At 35.7% G+C, this 20,786-nt stretch overlaps 1 protein-coding gene across 1 annotated transcript in view; it reads right to left on the reverse strand.

Annotated features, from left to right (window-relative positions):
- STK31 (serine/threonine kinase 31) overlaps positions 1 to 20,786 on the reverse strand; it is a 148,045-nt gene that overhangs the window by 31,236 nt on the left and 96,023 nt on the right. The window contains exons 9-11 of the mRNA XM_006146687.1: positions 14,986 to 15,145; positions 11,785 to 11,907; positions 263 to 442 (exon numbers count right to left, since the gene is read on the reverse strand). Coding sequence (XP_006146749.1) covers positions 263 to 442; positions 11,785 to 11,907; positions 14,986 to 15,145 — 463 coding nt within the window. The remainder of the gene's footprint in view (positions 1 to 262; positions 443 to 11,784; positions 11,908 to 14,985; positions 15,146 to 20,786) is intronic.

The following is a 20,786-nucleotide window of genomic DNA, read 5'->3' on the forward strand; positions in this document are numbered from 1 at the left end:
CTCAGGAAGTGCACACATGCTCTGGCAAATTAAGAAAAATAAAAAAAATAAATTTAAAAAAAGGTGGAGGAGGAAAGGAAAGACAAAAGGAGCAGTCTAACTAAGGGCTGATAAAGGATTTTGACTGCTCATGTGGTAAGCTTAACTTTGATAGGTAGTAGGTAGACAATGTTAACTCTTGAATAGGGACTGAATATGATTTCTAAAAATATTTATTTCATGGTTTATGCTACAAATATTACTGAGTAAGTGCTCTCATTACCTTTAAGGTAGTCTGAAACCATGTTATAAGATGCTGTAGGGATGCCTCTGTTTCACTTCTTACATTAGTGAACTCCTCTCTTTTACTACACTTCCAGGCATCAAATATTCTAAATATTTCTTCGGAGTATGTTCCTTCTTTGGCCTGTCCATATACTGCTTCTAAAGAGGTTGACAAATTCTGCAGAAATATAGTTCTGTTTATTAAAATGTATTAATTGCACATTATAATTCAAGTACTGTTAAGACCCAAGAGACAGAAAAGTGGTATGTTGAATACCTAGTCTTGAGAATTTCATAAAGAAAATTTAGAATCATTAGATTGAAGTGAAAACACAAAACTACCTAGGAATTGATTTACTTGGACTATAACAGTAAAAGTTTATTAAGTGGATTAGTTACAAATAAAAAGCTTTGCGGCCAGCAGGTGGTCTAGTGGTTAAGGTGCTGGATTCCCATATGGCCGACCATGATTCAAGTCCCACTGACTTAAAAATGACAACAAATAGGAACCAGCAGGGTAGTGCGGTGGTTGAAGGTGCTGGACTACCACACGGACAATCACAATTTGAGTCCTGGACCTGGCAACTTGCTTGCTTGCTTTCTTACTTTCCCTTTCTCTCTCTGGTCAAATTTTTAAAATAGAATAATGACAAATAAAATTGAATAAATATTTTTTAAATGACAACAAATCAACAGATAAATAAATAAATAAATGTTTGGGTCACATTTTTCAAAGGTATCCCAATCATTAAGTGAAAAATGATAGCATTTATAAATAATTACCAACTGAAGATATCAGGTATAGAGAGGAGAATGGAGGAGAAGGAATTGTTGCGTAGCCATCCCCCCCAGGGGTGACTTCTCGCTTTCTGTCTCGCTGTCTCTCTCTATCCTTCTGGTGAGAGCATGCGCCCTACAGCAAAAACCTCTCAAAAAAAGAAAAGAAAAAAAAGATATTAGGTATAAAAGAAAATCTTTGAAATATAGAGTAGGATAGATTGGCTAAATAGCAGAAGGGACATAATAAGAGAACCAATTAGTGAATTATATTTTTAATTATTTTTTATTTAACTTTAATTATTTATTTATTTTTAATATGACCAGAAAGTACAAAGTGAGGGAGAGAGAGAAAGTTAGAAAGTAAGCTGTCAGGTCCAGGACTCAAACCTCAGTCAGCCATGTAGGAGTCTAGTGCTCTTAACCACCACCCCACCTGCTGACCCCAATTAGTGAACTATCAAATACATAATGAAGTCAAGATTCCCACCAGAAAGACACTGATAGTAATAAAAAGATAAAATAAAATGAATGAATGGTTAAAATATCCAGAGGATGGGGCCAGCAGGTGGCATGGTGGTTAAGGTGCTAGACTCCCACATGACCAATGGCAGTTCAAGTCATGGACCTGGTGGCTTACTTCCTAACGGTCTCTCTTTCATTCTTTCTGTCACTGATAAGCATACATGTCCTCCAGCAAATTAAAAAATAACAATGACAATAAATAAAATTAAATAAATAATTATTCTACAAAATATGCAGAGGATAGAAGAAGTTTAAATATCCACCTAAGAGAAGTACAAGAGTGAGAAAGAAAGTACATGGGGTAATAAGCAGGGATTACCTTAACAAACAATTATCAAATATTTCCTAGAATTAAAGAAATATACAAAGCCTCAGACCAAACCAGCTCATATTAAGTCAAAACTTTTAGTGCAATTTAAGAACAAAGTTAAGATAAAATGTTAAATGTTCTAGAGGTTAAAAAATTAAAAAAAGAATAAAATTAGGTTGACATAAAAAACTATGAAAATAAGGAGACAATGAATTATTATTGTCAAAGGTCACAAAGAAAAATGGCCTTTGAATCTAATTTTAATAGACAGCTAAACAACTGTTTATATACATGATTAAAACAAAGTATCCTGAAACATTTAATATCTTACAAAGTCAATTACATGAAGATCTCTTTAAGAAGACTCTTAGAGAAAATATTCCAACAGAGAAAGCTGAGAGATATTAAATAATTTATGAAATAAAAATAAGAAAATAACTCTAAAGTTTATTTAATTTAGCTAACACACGCAATATCCATAACAATTTGAGAATAAAATCCTAGACAACAACCATGGTCATGTTGATTGGTTTGTGGTAGAAAGATAAAGCAAGGGAAGACACCAAAAGCAGATGAGAATTTCTGAAATATTAAATATGGAAAGTAGAAAAAGAAAATATGATGAGCAGAACACAAAAATAAGTTCTAACAAAATAGTAAATATAAATACATAAATTGATTAGGTTACAAATCAAAAGATATATTAATAGGTTGTAAACAGGGAGTATCTGTGACCAGCAACGGCATGGTGGTTAAGGTGCTGGACTCCAACATGGCTAACTGCAGTTTGAGTCCCAGACCTGGCAGCTTGTTTTCCCACTTCCCTTTCTCTGTCTCTTTCTGCATCTTTCTAGTCAAATTAAAATAAATTAATTAAATTAAATTAATAATTCTTAAAAAAAATTAGAGAGTCCTTTGGAACTCAGCAAAAGCAGTCAAAAGAGGCAAATTTATGGCCATTAGTCCTCACAAGAGAAAAATAAAAGATTGGCAAATAAATAACAACCCATCTTAACAAAATGGAAAAAAATTAAATTAAATTAAAGAAGAAAAGAAATAGTAATGATTAGAATTGAAATAAATAAAATAGAGAATAGAAGAACTATACAAAAGAAAAATGATGAACAAAATTGATAAACCATTAGCTAGATTAATCAAGAAAAAGAGAAAGGAACCAGTAATAAAATCAATAATGAAGTTGGCAATATGACACAGATATATTCAAAATATGAAAAATTATGAGAAAATATGAAGAGCAACTATATGCCAACAAACTGGAAAACCTAGATGAGAGGGACAGATTTCTAGACAAGAACAAGTTACCTGGATTGAATCAGGATTAAGTAGAAAACCTGAATATACCAGTAACATGTGAAGAAGCTGACATAGTGATACTTAGTCTCCCAACAAAGAAGATTTCTGGTCCAGATGGCTTCATTTCTTAATTCTACAAAATTTTTGAAATGATCTAACTTCAATTTTTCTCAAACTAATCCTAAAGATTCAAAACCAAGGAATCCTCCCAAATTTCTCTTATGAAGCCTCTATTACCTCAATACCTAAACCAGACAAGGACATAATTTTAAAAAAAGAAAAAAGAAAAAAGAAAACTACAGACCAATATCCCTGATGAATATTGATACAAAAATTTTCAACAAGATATTAGCAAAAGGAATCCAACAACATATCAAGATTATACACCATGACCAGGTAGGCTTTAACCTGGGATGGAAGGACAGTTCAACATTTGTAAAACAATAAATTAATATACCACATTAACAGAATGAAAGATAAAAATCACATGATTATATCTATAGATGCAGAAAAAGCATCTGAGAAAATATAACATCCCTGCATGATCAAGACTTTCAGCAAAATTGAGGTAGGAGGGATGTTCCTCAACGTAATAAAAGCCATATATGACAGACCTACTGTGAACATCATACTGAATGGGAAAAAACTAAAAGTTTTCCCATTAAAAGTAGAACAGGACAAGGCTGCCTATTCTTTCTACTCCTTTTTAATAGTGTTGGAAGTCCTAGCCAATGCAATCGGACAAGAGAGCAAAATAAAAGATATTCAGATAGGAAAAGAAGTTAAATCGACACTATTTGCAGATAATATGATTATGTACACAGAAAATCCAAATGGATCCATGAAAAAACTCCTAGAAGTAATAAATGAATGCAGTAAAGTTGCAGGATACAAGGTCAATATACAAAAATCTATAGCATATCAACAATGAACAGACTAACACAGAACTAAAGAAAGCAATCCCATTTACAATAGCTACAAAACAAATTAGATACCTAGAAATAAATCTAACCAAATAGGTAAAAGACCTCTACAAGAAAAACTATGAAAAACTGAAAACAGATATTAAAATAGTATGATGGAAAAAAAATGGAAGGACATCCTGTGCCCTTGGATTGGAGAAATCTTAATCAAAATGCCAGTCCTACCCAAATTAATTTATATATTCAGTATGATTCCAATTCAACTACCTGAGCCATTCTTCACAGAAATGGGAAAAAAAATACAAAATTTGTCTGTAATCCAAAAAGACCTCATATTCCCAAGAAAATACTACACCAAAAAAAATAAATAATAAGAATAAAAATAAAAGGAAGCATCTTACTATCCAACTTTAAAGTATATTACAAAGTAGTGATAATCAAAACAGTATGCTACTGGCACAAAAACAGATACACAGACTAATGGAATGGAACAGAGAATCCAGAAATAAGCCTCAAATCATACAGTCAACTGATCTTTAATAAAGGGTATAAGACAATGTAGTGAAGCAAAGTCTTTTTACCAAATAGGGTTGAAAAAACTGGATGTCCATCTGCAGAAAAATGAAACTGGACCCATATCTATCTCTTTTTTTAGGAATTATTTTATTTTATTGTATTTATGATTATTACTTTTTAATTTGACCACAGAGAGACAAAGAGAGAGAGGAAAGTGAGAAAGCAAGCTGCAAGGTCTGAGACTCAAGCCATGGTCACTATGTGGAAGTCCAATACCTTAACCACCACATCATCTGCTAGCCTCACCTCTATTTCTTACCATTAACTAGAATTAACTCAAAATGGATCAAAGATTTAAATAAAAAGCCTCTAACTATAAAACTACTAGTAGAAAACATAGTAGAAATTTTTGAAGACATTGGAGAAGGCCAATATTTCTTAACCCCAGTTACAATGGTTAGGATCAAAAAATATTAAAAATGACAAGTTTGGGTGACACTAGAGTGAAAAGGTAATGTTCTCACACTACTGGTGGGAATGTAAATTAGTTCAACACCTGTGGAAAGCAATATGGAAGTTTCTCAAAAACGTACAGACCTTCCAAATGATACCTACTTCTTGATATTTACCCAAAGGATAGAAAGCACTCAATCGGAAAGACATCTGCACATCCATGTTTATTACAGCATTATTTACAATTGCTAAAACCAATGGAACCAATGTAAGTGTTCAAAATTGATGACTGGTTTGGAAAACTGTGGCACCTACATACTTTGGAATATAATACAGCTCTAAGAAACAATGAGATCCTATCATTTGACCAAAATGGATGAATATAGAAGACTTAATGTTGAATGAAGTGAACCAGACTTTGAAAGATACACATTGTATATACCCACTCAATCTGTACCAAGAAGAGTGAGATTAGAATTTTAAAAGGAAGCAAAATAAAATTTAATTATAAAACATCCTAAAATAAGGGTACATATTTCTTTAAAAGAAAATGGTTTAAAATACACTACAATACTCAACAATAGAGCATTAAAAGTTTTGAACAAATGAAAAACTATATAGACAGTTATAAAAGGTTTATCTCTGCTACAGCAGAGGTAGAAAGACTTGAAAATGTGATGGTAGAGAGAATGGTAGAGAGGTGTAAATGCAAAGATGTGAAAGGGAAAGAATGGATGGTAGACATTGGGTGATAGAGGATGTATCTAAGGTACAAGGGGAGGAAACATTTGGCAAATGGAAAAATGTTCACAAAAAAATAGAGCATGTTCACTATGAAATTAATTAAATTCTGTTGTATAGAAGGTTATTTCACAAATTGGTTTTATTATATATGTTTATCAGGGTTAAAGTATGCATGATGACATTTCTATTCATCCTAATAATTTCAAGCTAATTGTTGATTTGTCATATGTTTTTCATTTCTATCCTTGATTATATCCTGACTAAACAAAAAATAAAATATTTCTAAAAAAAGATAAATTTACAGGTTGAGTTATTTTAAAAAATGATCCATTAGGTGTTAGTTAAGGGAAACATTCCAAAAACTGAGTACAAAAGGTTAAAATAAAGGAGGAAAGGAAAAAAAGAAATATAAAGCAAATACTAACCAAAAGGAAGAGTGAGATTAGAATTTTAAAAGGAAGCAAAATAAAATTTAATTCTAAAACATCCTAAAATAAGTGTACATTATTTCTTTAAAAGAAAATGGTTCAAAATACACTATAATACTCAGCAATAGAAAATTAAAAGTTCTGAACAAATGAAGAACTACAGAGACAAAGAGATATAAGAGGTTTATCTCAGATACACAATAAAGATATCTCAAAAATTGATAGACTGCTTCCAGCCCCACATCCAGCGAAAAGCCAAAATCCATGTGCAGTGGAGGTGGACCTAGCCCTGCCCTTTTAACCAGAAAGCCTCTGCACCAAACCCCTCTTTCTGGTCCAACACCCAGCAAAAAGCCTACTTTCTATCTCTGTCTCTCTTCCTCTCCCTTCCTCTTGAAATTTTTCTCTATTATACATACTTACTGTAGGTACAGTCTCTTGTCTCTGACCTCTCCCTTCTCTTGCTAATTTCAGAATCCATGTGCAACTAAGGTGGGCCTAGCCCTGCACCTTTCACACAGTGCACTAGTTACTTTTTTTTTTTAATTTTTTTTCCCTTTTCATTGTTTTGTTTGGTTTTTTTGTTTGGTTGGTTTTTGTTTTTTTCCCTTTGTTTTCTTTCTTTTGCCTGACTTTCTCACCTTACTTCTCACCTTCCATACATTGAGTATCTAGGCAGGTCTAGGTGCACAGATGCAAAACCTCTGAACACTTTAAACCCCTCAGCTCATCCCAGGTACTCCTATTCCCTTGAAATTGTGAGGCCTTTGTAATAATATCCAGTTCCATCAACAAAAGTGCAAGTTATTTGGTGAAGATCAGGGAAATGGAACTGCAGAAAAATTGGAGACCATCTTTTTCCACATGCCACCAGTACTCAGAATTAACTCCAAGAAGATAGAAAGTGCAGTATAATCCAACAGATGACCAGAAACCACCACCACAAAGGAACAATAACTATGGGAAATCAAGAAAATCTCTCTCTCCCACAGGGAAAGAACAGCCCTTCATCATCCACAGACAGTACAATGGAACTCATGGAAATGTCAGAAAAAGAATTTAGGATATTCATAGTGACAAACCTAAAGAGATGCAAAAGAAAAGAGACAACGAACTCCAGAATATGCAGGAGAAAAGAGACAACAAGTTCCAGGAGGTGAGAAAGTTCTTGCATGATCTGAAAAGAGGAAAATAAACACCATATAAAAGAATCAACTGGAACTATTAAAGATGAAGGCTACAATACAGGAAATCAAAACCTCCCTTGAAAGTATTAAAAGCAGATTATATCATGCAGAAGACTGAATCTCAGATGTAGAAGATAGAACCTCCGACCTAGAAAAATTCACCAAAAACACTGAGAAAATAATCCCAAAAAATGAGAATGATATACAAAGTAATACTAGATACCATTAGATGCCCAAACATCTGGTTAATCAGTATCCCAAAGGTGAAGAAACTAATCAGGGCATTGTAATCTATTCCATAAAATCCCAGAAAAAAACTTTCCAAACCTAGATAGACATTCAAATATCCAGACCCAAGACATACAAAGGACCCCACATAGAATCAACCCAAGAAGATCTTCTCCAAGGTATATCATAGCCAGATTGACCAAAACCACAGACAGAGATAAGATACTAAAGTTGACAAGAGAAAAACATCAAGTTACTTTCAAAGGATATCCCATCAGGCTAACATCAAACCTCTCATTGGAAACAACGCAAGTAAGGAAAGAATGGGAAAATGTATTCAGTGTTAAGTGAGAAATATAATTTCAACCAAAAATCTGGCAAGATTATACTTTATGTGGGAAGAAAAGATAAAAACATTCTCAGATAAACAAAACCTGAAAGAAGTTACCAAAACCAAACCACCTCTTTGAGAAGTTCTGTAGAGAGTACTATACCAGGAAAACTAAAGACAGACAATAAGAGAACAAAAAATCACCAAGAAAAAGGCCAATTTAATGGTAGGGACATGTTCTGAAATATCAATAATAATGTTGAATGTTAATGGGAAGGTCAGACCACAGTAACACTGCAAATTCAACAAAAAAGAGATTACAAAAGGTTGAACTGGTGAAATAGAATTCAATGACTTTTTCTAAAGCATTACTGATTTTCTTCTATGGTTTGTCTTCCAGATTTAAGAATTTTTGTTTTCTTTTGAGTTGTTGGGTTCAGCAATTTGGTTAAAAATAGAGTTTATTTAGTTGAAACAAACTTTTCTCCCTTCCTGACCCCTTTGCAATTGGAAAATATATGTGAGCATTCTTATTTTGTGGCAGAATGGTTATTCACATAAGTTCAATAATACTATAGTATCTGTTGCCTTGCATCAGAAATTGAATTCTTATGGGGCTTTGTGCAAATAACATACCAAAGTGAGATTAACCTTTTTTTTTTTTTGCAGATAAGTTAGTTTATATCTCTCTTTAGTAAAAAAGGGAATGAAGAAAGAAAAAAATTGTTTCAGAAGAAAATTACAGTGCACTTGTCACTAGATTCTAGCCTTGTCCATACTTTAAGATCTTCTGTGAATCAATAAAATGTGAAAAAAGAAAGTAAAATAGGTGTGTTAAAATAAAAAGGAAAACAAAACAAAAAACACTGACGCTCTGATTAGACCTAAAACTAAGCAAGGATAAAAAAAAAGATTAAGACATAAGAAAATAGGTATACACACATATCTTTTATAGAATTGCATACCAAGAAAACCTAGACTACACTTTTCTTTGAACTTAGGAGGAAGAGTCATGAAAAATCAACCATGGGGCCACAAAAGAAGTCTCAATAAACACTGAGGAACTCAAAAGTCATGAACTTTATTTTCTTTAACTGATCTTCACTATAAAAATATGTTAAATTTACCAATTACTTGAAAACCATGAATAACAGGATTTCTCAGCAGAATAAAAGTTTAAGAATATTCTGAAGCTTTAGGAAAATATCAGAAATGTAGATAAATCAGATAAGGCAAAAAATCTTTCAATATTAAACTTTAAAAAGAAACGAATTTTAAATATGATCTCGGTCACAGATTTTCAGCCTTTTTTTTTTTTTTTAAGTGGTTTTTGCTATAAGGCGAGTGCGCTTGCCAGAAAGACAGAGAGAAACAGAGAAACAAAAAGCAAGAAATCACCCCCCCAGGGGGGAATGGCCATGCCGCAATCCCTTCTCCTCCATTCTCCTCTCAGGATCTTGGGTACACACGCACATGCGCCCAGCATGAGTTTAAGCCACCATGTCTGGGACTCAAACTGCGGTTGACTACATGGGAGTCTGGTGACATAGCCATTACACCAACTGCTGGTCCCCTCAGCCTATGTTTACAAACAGTTAATGCAAAGAAATGAACCTTTAAAGGGTAAAGTGGAATTTGCACTGTAGAAAAGTAAAATCTTATTACATTAGTGTCTTTTTATATTCAAGGTTTACTATTCATGCAATTCTGTTTAAGAAAATGTTTGAAAACAGGACTCTAAGGATTCCTGAACCACACATAGTATCATCAAAGGTACTTCTCATTTATGAGAACAGAAAGAGACAGTGCCCAAATGTCTTTGACTATTCTCCAAATTTCTAGCATGCTGATTCCCTATAGTCCAAAACAAGATGGATATCAGCTATTATTCAACTTAGTACAAGCAAAGCACTGATCAAAACAGTAAAAATTCAAGAAATTCATAAAGGGTAGAAGGATTAGGAGAGATAAAAGGAGTATTGCTTTTGTTGTTGTTTCAGTTTGCTATAGGGTACATGTGCCTGCTAGAGAGAGAGAGACAAAAAGAAAGAGAAGGAAAGTAAGAAATCACTTCCCAGTAGGAAGGACCATGCAGCAATCTCATTTCCTCCATTTTTCTCTCAGGATTTTGGGTATTCATGCACACATACCCTGTGTAATTTTTTTTCTAATGTTTTTGCTGTAGGGCATGTGTGCTTGCTAGAGAAAGAGAGAAAGAGAGAGAGAGAGAGATGGAAAGTAAGACATCACCCTCCAGGGGACATAGCCACACTGTAAGCCTTTCTCCTCTATTCTCCTCTCAGGATTTTGGGCACAGACACAAACACACACACATATACACGCTTCACATGATTTTTAAGCTGCCAGGTTCAGGACTTGAACCATGGACTTGAATCAGCCCCATGGAATCCAGCTGCCTTAACTTTCATGCCACCTGCCAACCCAAAGGAGTACTGGCTCTGTGGTCTAGTGGTTAAGGAAGCCAGGTCCTACACAGCTGACGGTGTGGTCCGAGTCCAGGACCCCGTGCCTTGAGAAACACACCAGGTTTTCTGAGTGCATGCATGCCCACAGTTCCAAAGGCAGAGAAACGCGTTGCAATGTAATCATTCCCCATGAGGGGCAGGGTGCTTTCTCCTCTCCCTCTCTCTCTGTCTCCTTGAGAAATTTTTTCAACAATACTAAAAGATGAAAAAAGATGTAAGTGGAGAGAGATACTATGTTATTAAATGGGAGGACTTAACTTTTTTGGGGGGTGGGGGGAGAGGTTTTTGCTATAGGGCACATGTGCTCACCAGAAAGACAAAGGAAGACAGAGCGACAGCCCAGGGGGATAGCCATGCTGCAGTCTCTTCTCCTCCATTCTCCTCTTGGGATCTTGGGCATGCATGCATGCACACACGTCCAGCTTGAGTTTAAACCACCGGGTCTCAGACTCAAACCATGCCGACTACACGGTAGTCCAGCGACAGCCATTACACCAACTGCTGGTCTCAGACTGAACATTATTTGCTCATTCACTCCAAATTAAAGGCATTGCTGGGCTGGCAGGGCATGGCTAAGACAAGGCTCTAACACGTCACATAGCTATTGAACTCTAGCTCCAGATCACACCAGGGGAGGACCCTGACCACAAAGCCTAAAAGCCCTGTAACTCATGGTCCCTTCTTCTGTACACTGACATGTGGCCCTACTAGATTTTCTGCTAGAATGCAATGACCCACATGGCAGCTACTAACTCTGTTTCCATGGGTTTCCCCAGTGAATACTGTTCTACAAGCCTAGAGTGGCCATTTTACCTTGTTTTCAGAATAGATACATACATATACCTAAACATTAAATTCGCTAACATAAAAATTTAACCCCCTTTTAAAAAATGAGAACAGCAGGTGGCATGATGGTGAAGGCACTGGATCCCACATGGCTACTCTGCACTTCAAGTCTCATATTGGGCAGCCAGAAAAGCATGCTGGGCTTATTTGTGTACACACATGCCCAAAATCTCAAGAGAAGAATGGAGAAGAAGGGACTGAAATGTGGTCATACCCTATGAGGAGTGATTTCTTACTCTCTCCCCAGTGAGTGTATGCACCCTATGGCAAAAATCTAAAAGAAAAATAAGTAAGTAAATAAATAAATAAAAGAAAGATAGAAATTAGAACTCATCAAAGAAGAAAAACTTTTGCAGCCTTAAGTAATACCTGAAATCTCAAGATAATTGCAATTTTACTTCTCAAATGATAAACTTATAATTTAAGGTACTTTTAATATATATAATTCCAACCTGCAATTTCTCTAAGCGTTTAGTAAGAGGTAACTCATCTATTTCCAGAATAAAAACTTCTACTGCCATACACAGTTTCTGGTGCACTTCATTTCTCTGGGCAATCAAAATATTGCCTTCATTCTGGAGGAAGAAAAAAATAACAATCATTAATATCAGAAGTGTTTTTATACACTAACCTATATGAAAAAAATTATCTCTAAAAGTTAACATTACATTCTCTCTCCTTAGATCATCAAAAAGACAACAATCCTACTCTGCTAATCTTTATATTTTCCCATTATTTCTGCAGCAATGAAATTTTTGTTTTTCTTTCAGAAAATTATTCAAGTTCCTATTATTAATTATGCACTTCCTTCCCAACTCCTTCATTAACTCATCCTTCGAGACTCAGGCAAATTCTGTCAGAATAAAAGATGTATTTGGAAATACATATATATAAAAGATACCCAAGAACCCTAAACATTATCTCTATTATGTGTCCATCTCATACCCAAGAAAAACAGAAAGGTAGGATGTCATTAAAAAACATGTACCTCTGGAACCAGCAGTTAGTGTAATGGCTATGTCGCAGAACTCCCATGTGGTTGACCACAGGTCGAGTCCCAGACCTGGTGGCTTAAACTCACGCCGGTTGCATGTGTATGCGTGCCCAAGATCCCGAGAGGAGAATGGAGGAGAAGGGACTGCACCGTGGTCATCCCCCCGGGGGGTGATTTCTCACTTTCTATCTCTCTGTCTCTGTCTTTCTGGCAAACGTACATGCCCTATAGAAAAAAAAAACCAAATGCCCTAAAAAAAAAAAAAACCTCTCAAAAAAAAAAAAAAAAAAAGTACCTCTATCACCTATAAATGTCTTGCACACACACTTAAAGCTTGAATTTTAGGATATTCTTTCTTGCATAAGCTCAGTCAGATTGTTTTATAACTCTAAATAAAAAGAAAAGAAACTCTGCAACAGCCAGTGGCATGGTGGTTAAGGCAGCCAGATCTCACATGGCTGACAGCATGGTTTGAATCCCAAACTTGGCAGCTTAAAAAACACACTAAGATACGTAAATGTGCACCCAAACTCCCAAGAGTAGAATGGAGGAGAAAGACTGTGGCATATCTGTCCCCCCAGGAGGGCAAGGATAAATTTCTCTCTCTCTCTCTCTCTCTCTCTCTCTCTCTCTCTCTCTCTCATTCACACACCCTACAGCAAAATTCTTTTTAAAAAGAAAGGAAAAGAAAACAAAAAAGAATCTCACTTCTTTCATCAAAAATACACATGACAATCAAGTTAAGGAACTATGTAAAATGCATAAATGAAAATGACAATTCCAAGACCCAAATTAAGTATGATAAGAAAAGTGAAATGGCAACTTCATTTGAGTGGCATTTATGAATGTGTATTTACCCAATAATCTACTCTTCAGTCTACTAAATAAACTTTAAGTCCTGAAACACCAGCAGTGGTAGAAAAGACTATTAGCTTAAAAAAAAATTTTTTTTTAATTTGTATTGCTAGGATATCAGTTCTTAAGTCCTCTTCCTCTCTATCCTGAATCACTCTCCTATATTTAAGCCACAAAAACAAATTTTTAAAAATCAATTAGTTTTTCATCTTGCTACATGACATTACATTAAAAAGAATTTTAATACTGACAGTGTGATTTAAATGGACAGAGCATATACTTTGAAGTCAGACCTGCCTGAGGTTCAAATTTCATATTAACCCTTACAACACTACGTAATCTTGAACAATTTCCTTAACACTGTGAGCCTGTTTCCTCACTTATTAAATGGGAGTAAAAATACCCACTTTAAAAGTTAATGTAAAGAGGGAATCAGCAGTTAGCGTAATGGCTATGTCGCTGGACTCCCACGTGGTCGACCGCAGTTCACGTCCCGGACCCGGTAGCTTAAAACTCACGCCGGGCACGTATGTGTGCGTGCCCAAGATCCCGAGAGGAGAATGGAGAAGGGATTGCGGCGTGACCATCCCCTCTGGGGGGTGATTTCTCGCTTTCTGTCTCTCTGTCTCTCTCTGTCTGTCTGTCCTATAGCAAAAACCTCTCCAAAAACAAAGAAGAAAAGTTTATAAAACAATATTATCTATGTTTCATAGAAATTCAAAAATTAATTCAATTGCCACTTTTTTCTTTCACAAACAGAAGTGACCGTTTAAAATCCAATATGTAAAATAACCCCAGTCTAAACCCCTCTCCCAAGTAAACTTTCCTGCCATTTCCAGAATCCTAGTTATTCTGTTCATGCTTCCAATTCAGAGCCAGTTAGACTGCAAACTGGCCAAAGCAGGTATGATTAGGGAGTGAGTCTTTCAGAGTATAATCCAGAGAGGCAGAAACCATCAATACTTAATATGGGACTAGTCCAAACACAATGAGTACAGAGCTCACAGGTGCTATAGAAACAGTCATAGGGAATACCTTTCCATGGAAAACAAGGAGCTCAATTCGGTCTAATTAAATAAACTAAAAAAAAAAAAAAAAAAAAACAAGGAAATAAATGTATCTAAGATAATGAAGAATTCATATGAAATATTTCATTTATCATACCCCTTCCCACACATGTAAACAACTACCTCTGATCAATAGGTAGCTTATACAGTATTTAATAGAGTCCAATACTGCAGTATAAAACATACCACTCAAACCAGATGATAAGATCAATATAAGCAGGAATAGAAGCTACATTGGTTTACAAGCTTCATGCCCATCAAAAGTCAGTATCATTTATAGCAACTTCATAGGTATAGCTTATGAAGTCACTCCAGGAACCCTTGCCCACTTTCAAGAGTCTTTATTAAGTTCTTGTTATTTATAGTTCCTCTCAGTCCAGATGCAATTTTCCAACAGGAGCTACATTTACTTTAAATGATACTACCTAGTAACATAGCTGAAGTATTATTTTACCAAATTACCAAGGAAGTAGAAAAAAGGAGTTAATCAAAGGTCAAATTCTCATACAAAAAGGGAAAAGATTCTATTAAAGCTTTATCCACAATCACTAACTACCTATCCTACATTTCTTACAAGGCAATAAAGGAATCAAATCATTAATATGTAGATACTATAAAAGTAAAAGATTTTATAAAAGTGAAGTAACACTGTAATATTTACAGTCCCTCTGATTCTCAAAAAATAATTATTTCCTTACGCTCAATATATAACAACCAAAGAAAAGCTCTCAACTCACCACATTTTCACAAGTTCTAATGTTCTCCTGAGCTAGATTGTATTCTGCCCAAATTATCTCTAAGTGAGTCAAAGAAGTTGGAGTAGTAAAGCACCCTTCATCTAATACTTGTATAGCATCTGAAAGGTCATTTCCAAAACGAACAGCAATGTTCATACGCCTATATTTAAAAACAGCAAAAAGGAAAAAGATCAACAAATTAGAAACTTGGTGTGAGAAAAAAATTACACTTAAATATAATGGTCTAAAAGTTACTATTTACAGCACTGGATATAGAGAGATACTTTTTTAAACCTTATCTAAAAAGACATATGTAACTTCAATATAAACACACTTCTAATTTAAAATGTATCTGTGGAGAAAAAGAAATAATTGTTCTAAACTTCAAAAGTCTTCAGAATTTAAAATAATATCAAATGACCTTCAAATTCTGATCTACAATTAAATTTGTCAATACTCCTTTAAAAATTTTATGAATTGCTAGTCCGTCTTTATCAAGACACATTGTCTTCGCACTCAGACTAGCATTTGCTACAATTTAAAAATAGTTTATCAAAAAAAATAAAATAAAACAGCAGCAATCAAAGAGGACTAACAAAGTTCACCTGTATTATTATATGTTTAGCCACCATTCTAACAGCATATTAATTCTTAAACATGAATTAAATATATTGGATCATTTGGGTACAAACTCTGACTCACAGCTCTATCAGTACAGCCACTTGATTTGATAGCACATCAAAAGTTGATTAGGCTCTATGGACCAACAGTTAGCGTAATGGCTATGTCGCTGGACTCCCACGTAGTCGACCACGGTTCGAGTCCCGGACCCTGTGGCTTAAACTCAGGCCGGGTGTGTGTGCATGCGTGCCCAAGATCCCAAGAGGAGAATGGAGGAGAAGGGATTGCGGCGTGGCCATCCCCCCTGGGGGGTGATTTCCTGCTTTCTGTCTCTCTGTCTCTCTCCATCTGTCTGGCGAGTGCACGCGCCCTATAGCAAAAACCTCTCCAAAAAAAAAAAGTTGATTAGGCTCTAGAGGGACAAAATTACTCAAACTCCAAAATACCTAAAAAACACATGCCAACTGATCAATTTATACTGAAGATAAAAATGTCCATTGAAAAAAAAAGATCAACATAGAGTATTCATTCAGGGTAACACCTCAGTGTTTCAAAGTGTAGGAGAAAATTAATTACTGGTTCACTTTTGGTGTGCAGCATAAAAAGAGAACTAAATTGTTTGGAGAACTGTTTTATCTACATTCTAGGAAAGGGTGACAAACTATCCAGATTTAATCAAGAATAAAGCAATGCTCTGTTAAGATAAAATACCTAGGCTTGCCCCCATAGCACAGAGGTTTAGGGCTGTGCATTAGGAACCAGAGCTTACATGACTGACTAAGGTTCAAGTCCCGGCCCCAGAAGCTTGAAAAATATGCTTAGAGCATGTGCATGTATACCCAAAATTCAAGAAAAATAAATGAACGAAGGGGACTGCAATGTCACTTACAGTGACGAGATGCTTTCTCTCTCTCCCACCCTTACATTTTTCTATTCCAGCTAGTGCACACATGCCCTCTGGCAATTTAAATAAGTTGAATACCTACATAATTCTAATATAGACTTTGAGAAATACTGAATAAATGGGGACCAGCAGTTAGCGTAATGGCTATGTCGCTGGACTCCCATGTAGTCGATCACGGTTCGAGTCCCGGACCCAGTGGCTTAAACTCACGCTGGTCTGTGTACGTGTGTGTCCAAGATCCCAAGAGGAGAATGGAGAAGAAAGGATTGTGGCATGGCCATCCCCTCTGGGGGGTGATTTCTCTCTGTCCCTCCCCATCTCTCTATATTTTTTTCTTAATTTTTAAACTTATTAGTTCTCTGTTGCTCTTTTATCTTGCTAATTCTTACCTTTACCCCATCCTTCATCGGACAAGCCAATCACCAGCCATCTATATCCAAGTTCTGAATGGCCCCTTTCAAGGATTAGGACTTTTGAAGACCTTCTGCCAGACTTCACCATCCTGCCGACCAGCACCCTATTTATTTTGTCTCTCTCCATCACTCTCTTATTTGTAAAGTTCTTAGCTCTCTGCTGCTCTTTTATCTTGCTAATTCTTACCACCCCACCCCCCCACAGGACAAGTCAGTCACCATCCATCTATATCTGAGTTCTGAGCAATCCCTTTCATGTGGTGTGCTTTTTTTGCTTTAAATTTTTTTTCTTTTTAATTGCTTTTGTCTTGTGCATGTGCACGCGCACGCACGCTCACTCTCCCCCCAACCCTGTTTTCTTTTTACATTTCTCACTTTTCTGCTCAGCATCCACACACTGAGTTTCAAGACAAGTCTAGGTGTACGGTACCCAATTATCTGAATACTGCAAGGGTCAGATTAATCCTCGATTTCCATTGAATTGCTGCACAAAGGGAGAAATTGTACTGGTACTGGTTAGAGATTGCAGGTCACCTTCTCCTGCAAGTCTGTGAACGCTCAGAATTCACTCCAAAAATTAGGAAAAAACAGATGACCAGAAACCACTGCAGAGGCACAAGAAATTTGAGAAACCAAGAAAAATTCTCTCTCCCCAAGGGAAAAGAATAACTCCTCATCTTCCACAGACAATACCAGGGAACTTGTGGAAATGTCAGATAAAGAATTTAAAATATTCATGGTGACAAAGCTAACAGAGATTCAAGAAAGAGAGACAACAAACTCTAGAAGATGCAGGAGAAAAGAGACAATGAATTCCAGGAGGTGAGGGAGTGCTTGCATGATCTCAAAGAGGAAATACACATTAGAGATTCTGAGATGGCTACTGAACTTCAGCTGTGAAATATTGTTTTCAGGTACTAAAACTGAAGATTTTCTGCTGAGACTTCTCTTTCCAAATTCATTTCTAGATTGGTAGGGCAACTTCTGTATCCTTCTCTCCATCTCTCTGTCTCTGTCTCTGGGTCTCCCTGTGTCTCTTAATTATATTTTTTTAATTTTTTTTAAGGTAAAGTATTCTCTGGGCTCTCAAACCCCTCCCTTATCTTGCTAATTCATGCCTTTCCTCCCTCCCATTTAGGAGAGGCACAAACCCAGGTCCATTCTGAGATGGATATTGAACTACAGCTATGAAATATTGTTTCTGCACAGTGCATGTGCACATCACACGGTTTTCACTTTATGCCTTCTAAATTAAAACATAAAATTTCTTGTTGTCTTTTTTTATTTTTTTATGGTAATTTTTTTTTCTTCTTTCCTCTTCTTCTCTCTTGTTTTCCTTTAACTTCATCCCTTAGCTGCTCAGCCTCAACACACTGAGTATCTAGACAGGTCTAAGTGAACAGTATCCAAACATCTGATTACTGATTAGGGTCAGAATATTCCTCAATTCCCACTGAAACTGAAGCACAAAAAAATACAGAACAGAAGAGAAATTGCAGATCGCCTCCTCCAGCACACCTATAAATACTCAGATTGAACTTCAAGAATTAGGAAGAAACACACAGCCCATCAGATGGCCAGAAATCACCACAGGGGCATAAGAAATATAAGAAAGCAAGAAAATACCTCTCCTCCAAGGGAAAAGAATAACTCCTCTTCATCCACGGACAGTACAATAGAACTCATAGAAATGTCTGATAAAGAATTTGGAATATTCAAAGTGACAAAGCTAACAGAGATTCAAGAGAAGAAAGAAAATGAACTCTAGGAGACACAGGAGAAAAGAGTCCATGATTTTCATGAGGTGAAGAAGTTCTTGCACGATCTAAAAGAGGAAATACACACCATAAAAAAGAAGAATCAAATGGAACTGTTAGAAATGAAGGCTGTAATGCAGGAAATCAAAACCTCCCTTGAAAGTATTAAAAGTAGACTAGATCATACAGAGGATAAAATCTCAGCTGTAGAAGACAGAATTACTGGCCTAGAAAAATCCACCATGAAGACTGAGAAAATAACCCAAAACAGTGAGTATAATACAAAAAATACTAGATACCATTAAATGTCCTAATTGGTATCCCAGAAGGTGAAGAGACTAATAAGGACCTTGATAATCTATTTCATGAAATCCTGGAAGAAAACTTTCCAAATCTAGAGAGGCATTCAAAGATCTAGTCCCAAGAAATACAAAAGACCGCAAATGGAATCAACCCAAGATTTTCTCCAAGATACATAATAGCCAGACTGACCAAAACGACAAGACAAAGACAAGATTGGCCAGAGAGAAATGTCAAGTTACTTACAAACAATATCCCATCAAGCTAACAGCAGACTTCTCATCAGAAACAATGTGAGCAAGGAAAGAATGGGAAAATATATTCAAAGTGTTAAGGGGAAAACAATTTCAAACAAGATTATCTTCATATGGGAAGAAAAGACAAGAACATTCTCAGATAAACAAGACCTGAAAGCATTTACCAACATCAGATCAGCTCTCCAAGTAGTTTTGAAGAGAGTACTAAATCAGGAAAACTAGATACAGACAAACAGAAATGAAAGTTCAATAACAACTAAGAAAATGGCCAACTTAACAGTAGGGACAAGTCTGGAGTTGAACGTTATGTTCCAGAATTTAAACAGATCAATAGGACTCCAGCAGAAGACAGATTAAGTATATGAGACTGAAATGGTAAAATAGAATCTTACAACTTTTGACTAAAACATTACTGATATTCTTCTATGTTTTGTTTTCCAGATTTAAGGATTTTTGTCTTGTCTTGAGCTGCCAATAGGTTCATGTACCTACTATTTGAACAGAATCCTAACCTGTTTCCTGACTTTAAGTTTTAAGCAAAGCTTTCTTAACATTTTTTATTTTGATTTATTAAAGCTAAAACTGCTTTTCTTGAAATTAAAAAATACCTATTTAATGACCTCAGTAAGCTAAATAGCATCAGCTATTAGTATATTCATTCTACTCAGAGCTTCATGCCTAAAGTCAGACATGTGCTCACAGATATTTATGTACTAGCTGAACTTGTTACTGAAAGTAGTTAGATTAATTAAGATATTTTGTGAATCATTAAAATGTGTGAGGGGGAAGGAATGGAAAACAACTATAGACATCAGATACAGTGTGTGAGGAGGGTGGGAAATGGCAGAGGGTGAGAAATAGAGAGGAAAATATATAAATATCTGTGTGTGTGTGTGTGTGTGTGTGTGTGTGTGTAACAAGAAATGGAAAATTATTCTGATGATAACATGCATGATTAAGCCACTATGCAGCGTATTCTAGATGGGAAATCACATTTTGTATGCTGTGATAATGCTCGATGAATGAATGTAAAATAATTTTTTTTAAACTAAAAAAAAAAAAAGGAAAAAGGAAATACACATCACAGAAAAGAATCAAAAGAAAAGAATCAAATGGAATTGTTAGTATGAAGGCTGTAGTTTTTCCCATTCCAGACTGTGTCAGGTCTGCTCAGTCTCTGAGACTTGAAAGTGGACAACTTCTTTGCATCTGGGAGTCTGCTCCCAACAACTCTGCAGCCATCACCATGCTGCAAAACAAATATATTACATTATATTGTAAACACTAAGGATACTGTTTGTATTACCATGAGAAAAAGAGAAAGCAGGAAAGTCGAGAGGTTCACGAATGGTCAAAACAGGCAAAAAAGATGATTGGTCTGAAGGCTAAGCTCTATCATAAACAGCACCATGTTGAAAAAATACAAATGAAAAAGATTTATCAAGATGCATGAAAACAGGGGTCAGCAGTTAGCGTAATGGCTATGTCGCTAGACTCCCACGTAGTCAACTGCGGTTCAAGTCCCGGACCCGGTGGCTTAAACTCATGC

This window comes from Tupaia chinensis, unplaced genomic scaffold, assembly GCF_000334495.1.
Source record: "Tupaia chinensis unplaced genomic scaffold, TupChi_1.0 Scaffold000184_1, whole genome shotgun sequence".
In the NCBI taxonomy this organism is placed as follows: Eukaryota; Metazoa; Chordata; class Mammalia; order Scandentia; family Tupaiidae; genus Tupaia; species Tupaia belangeri.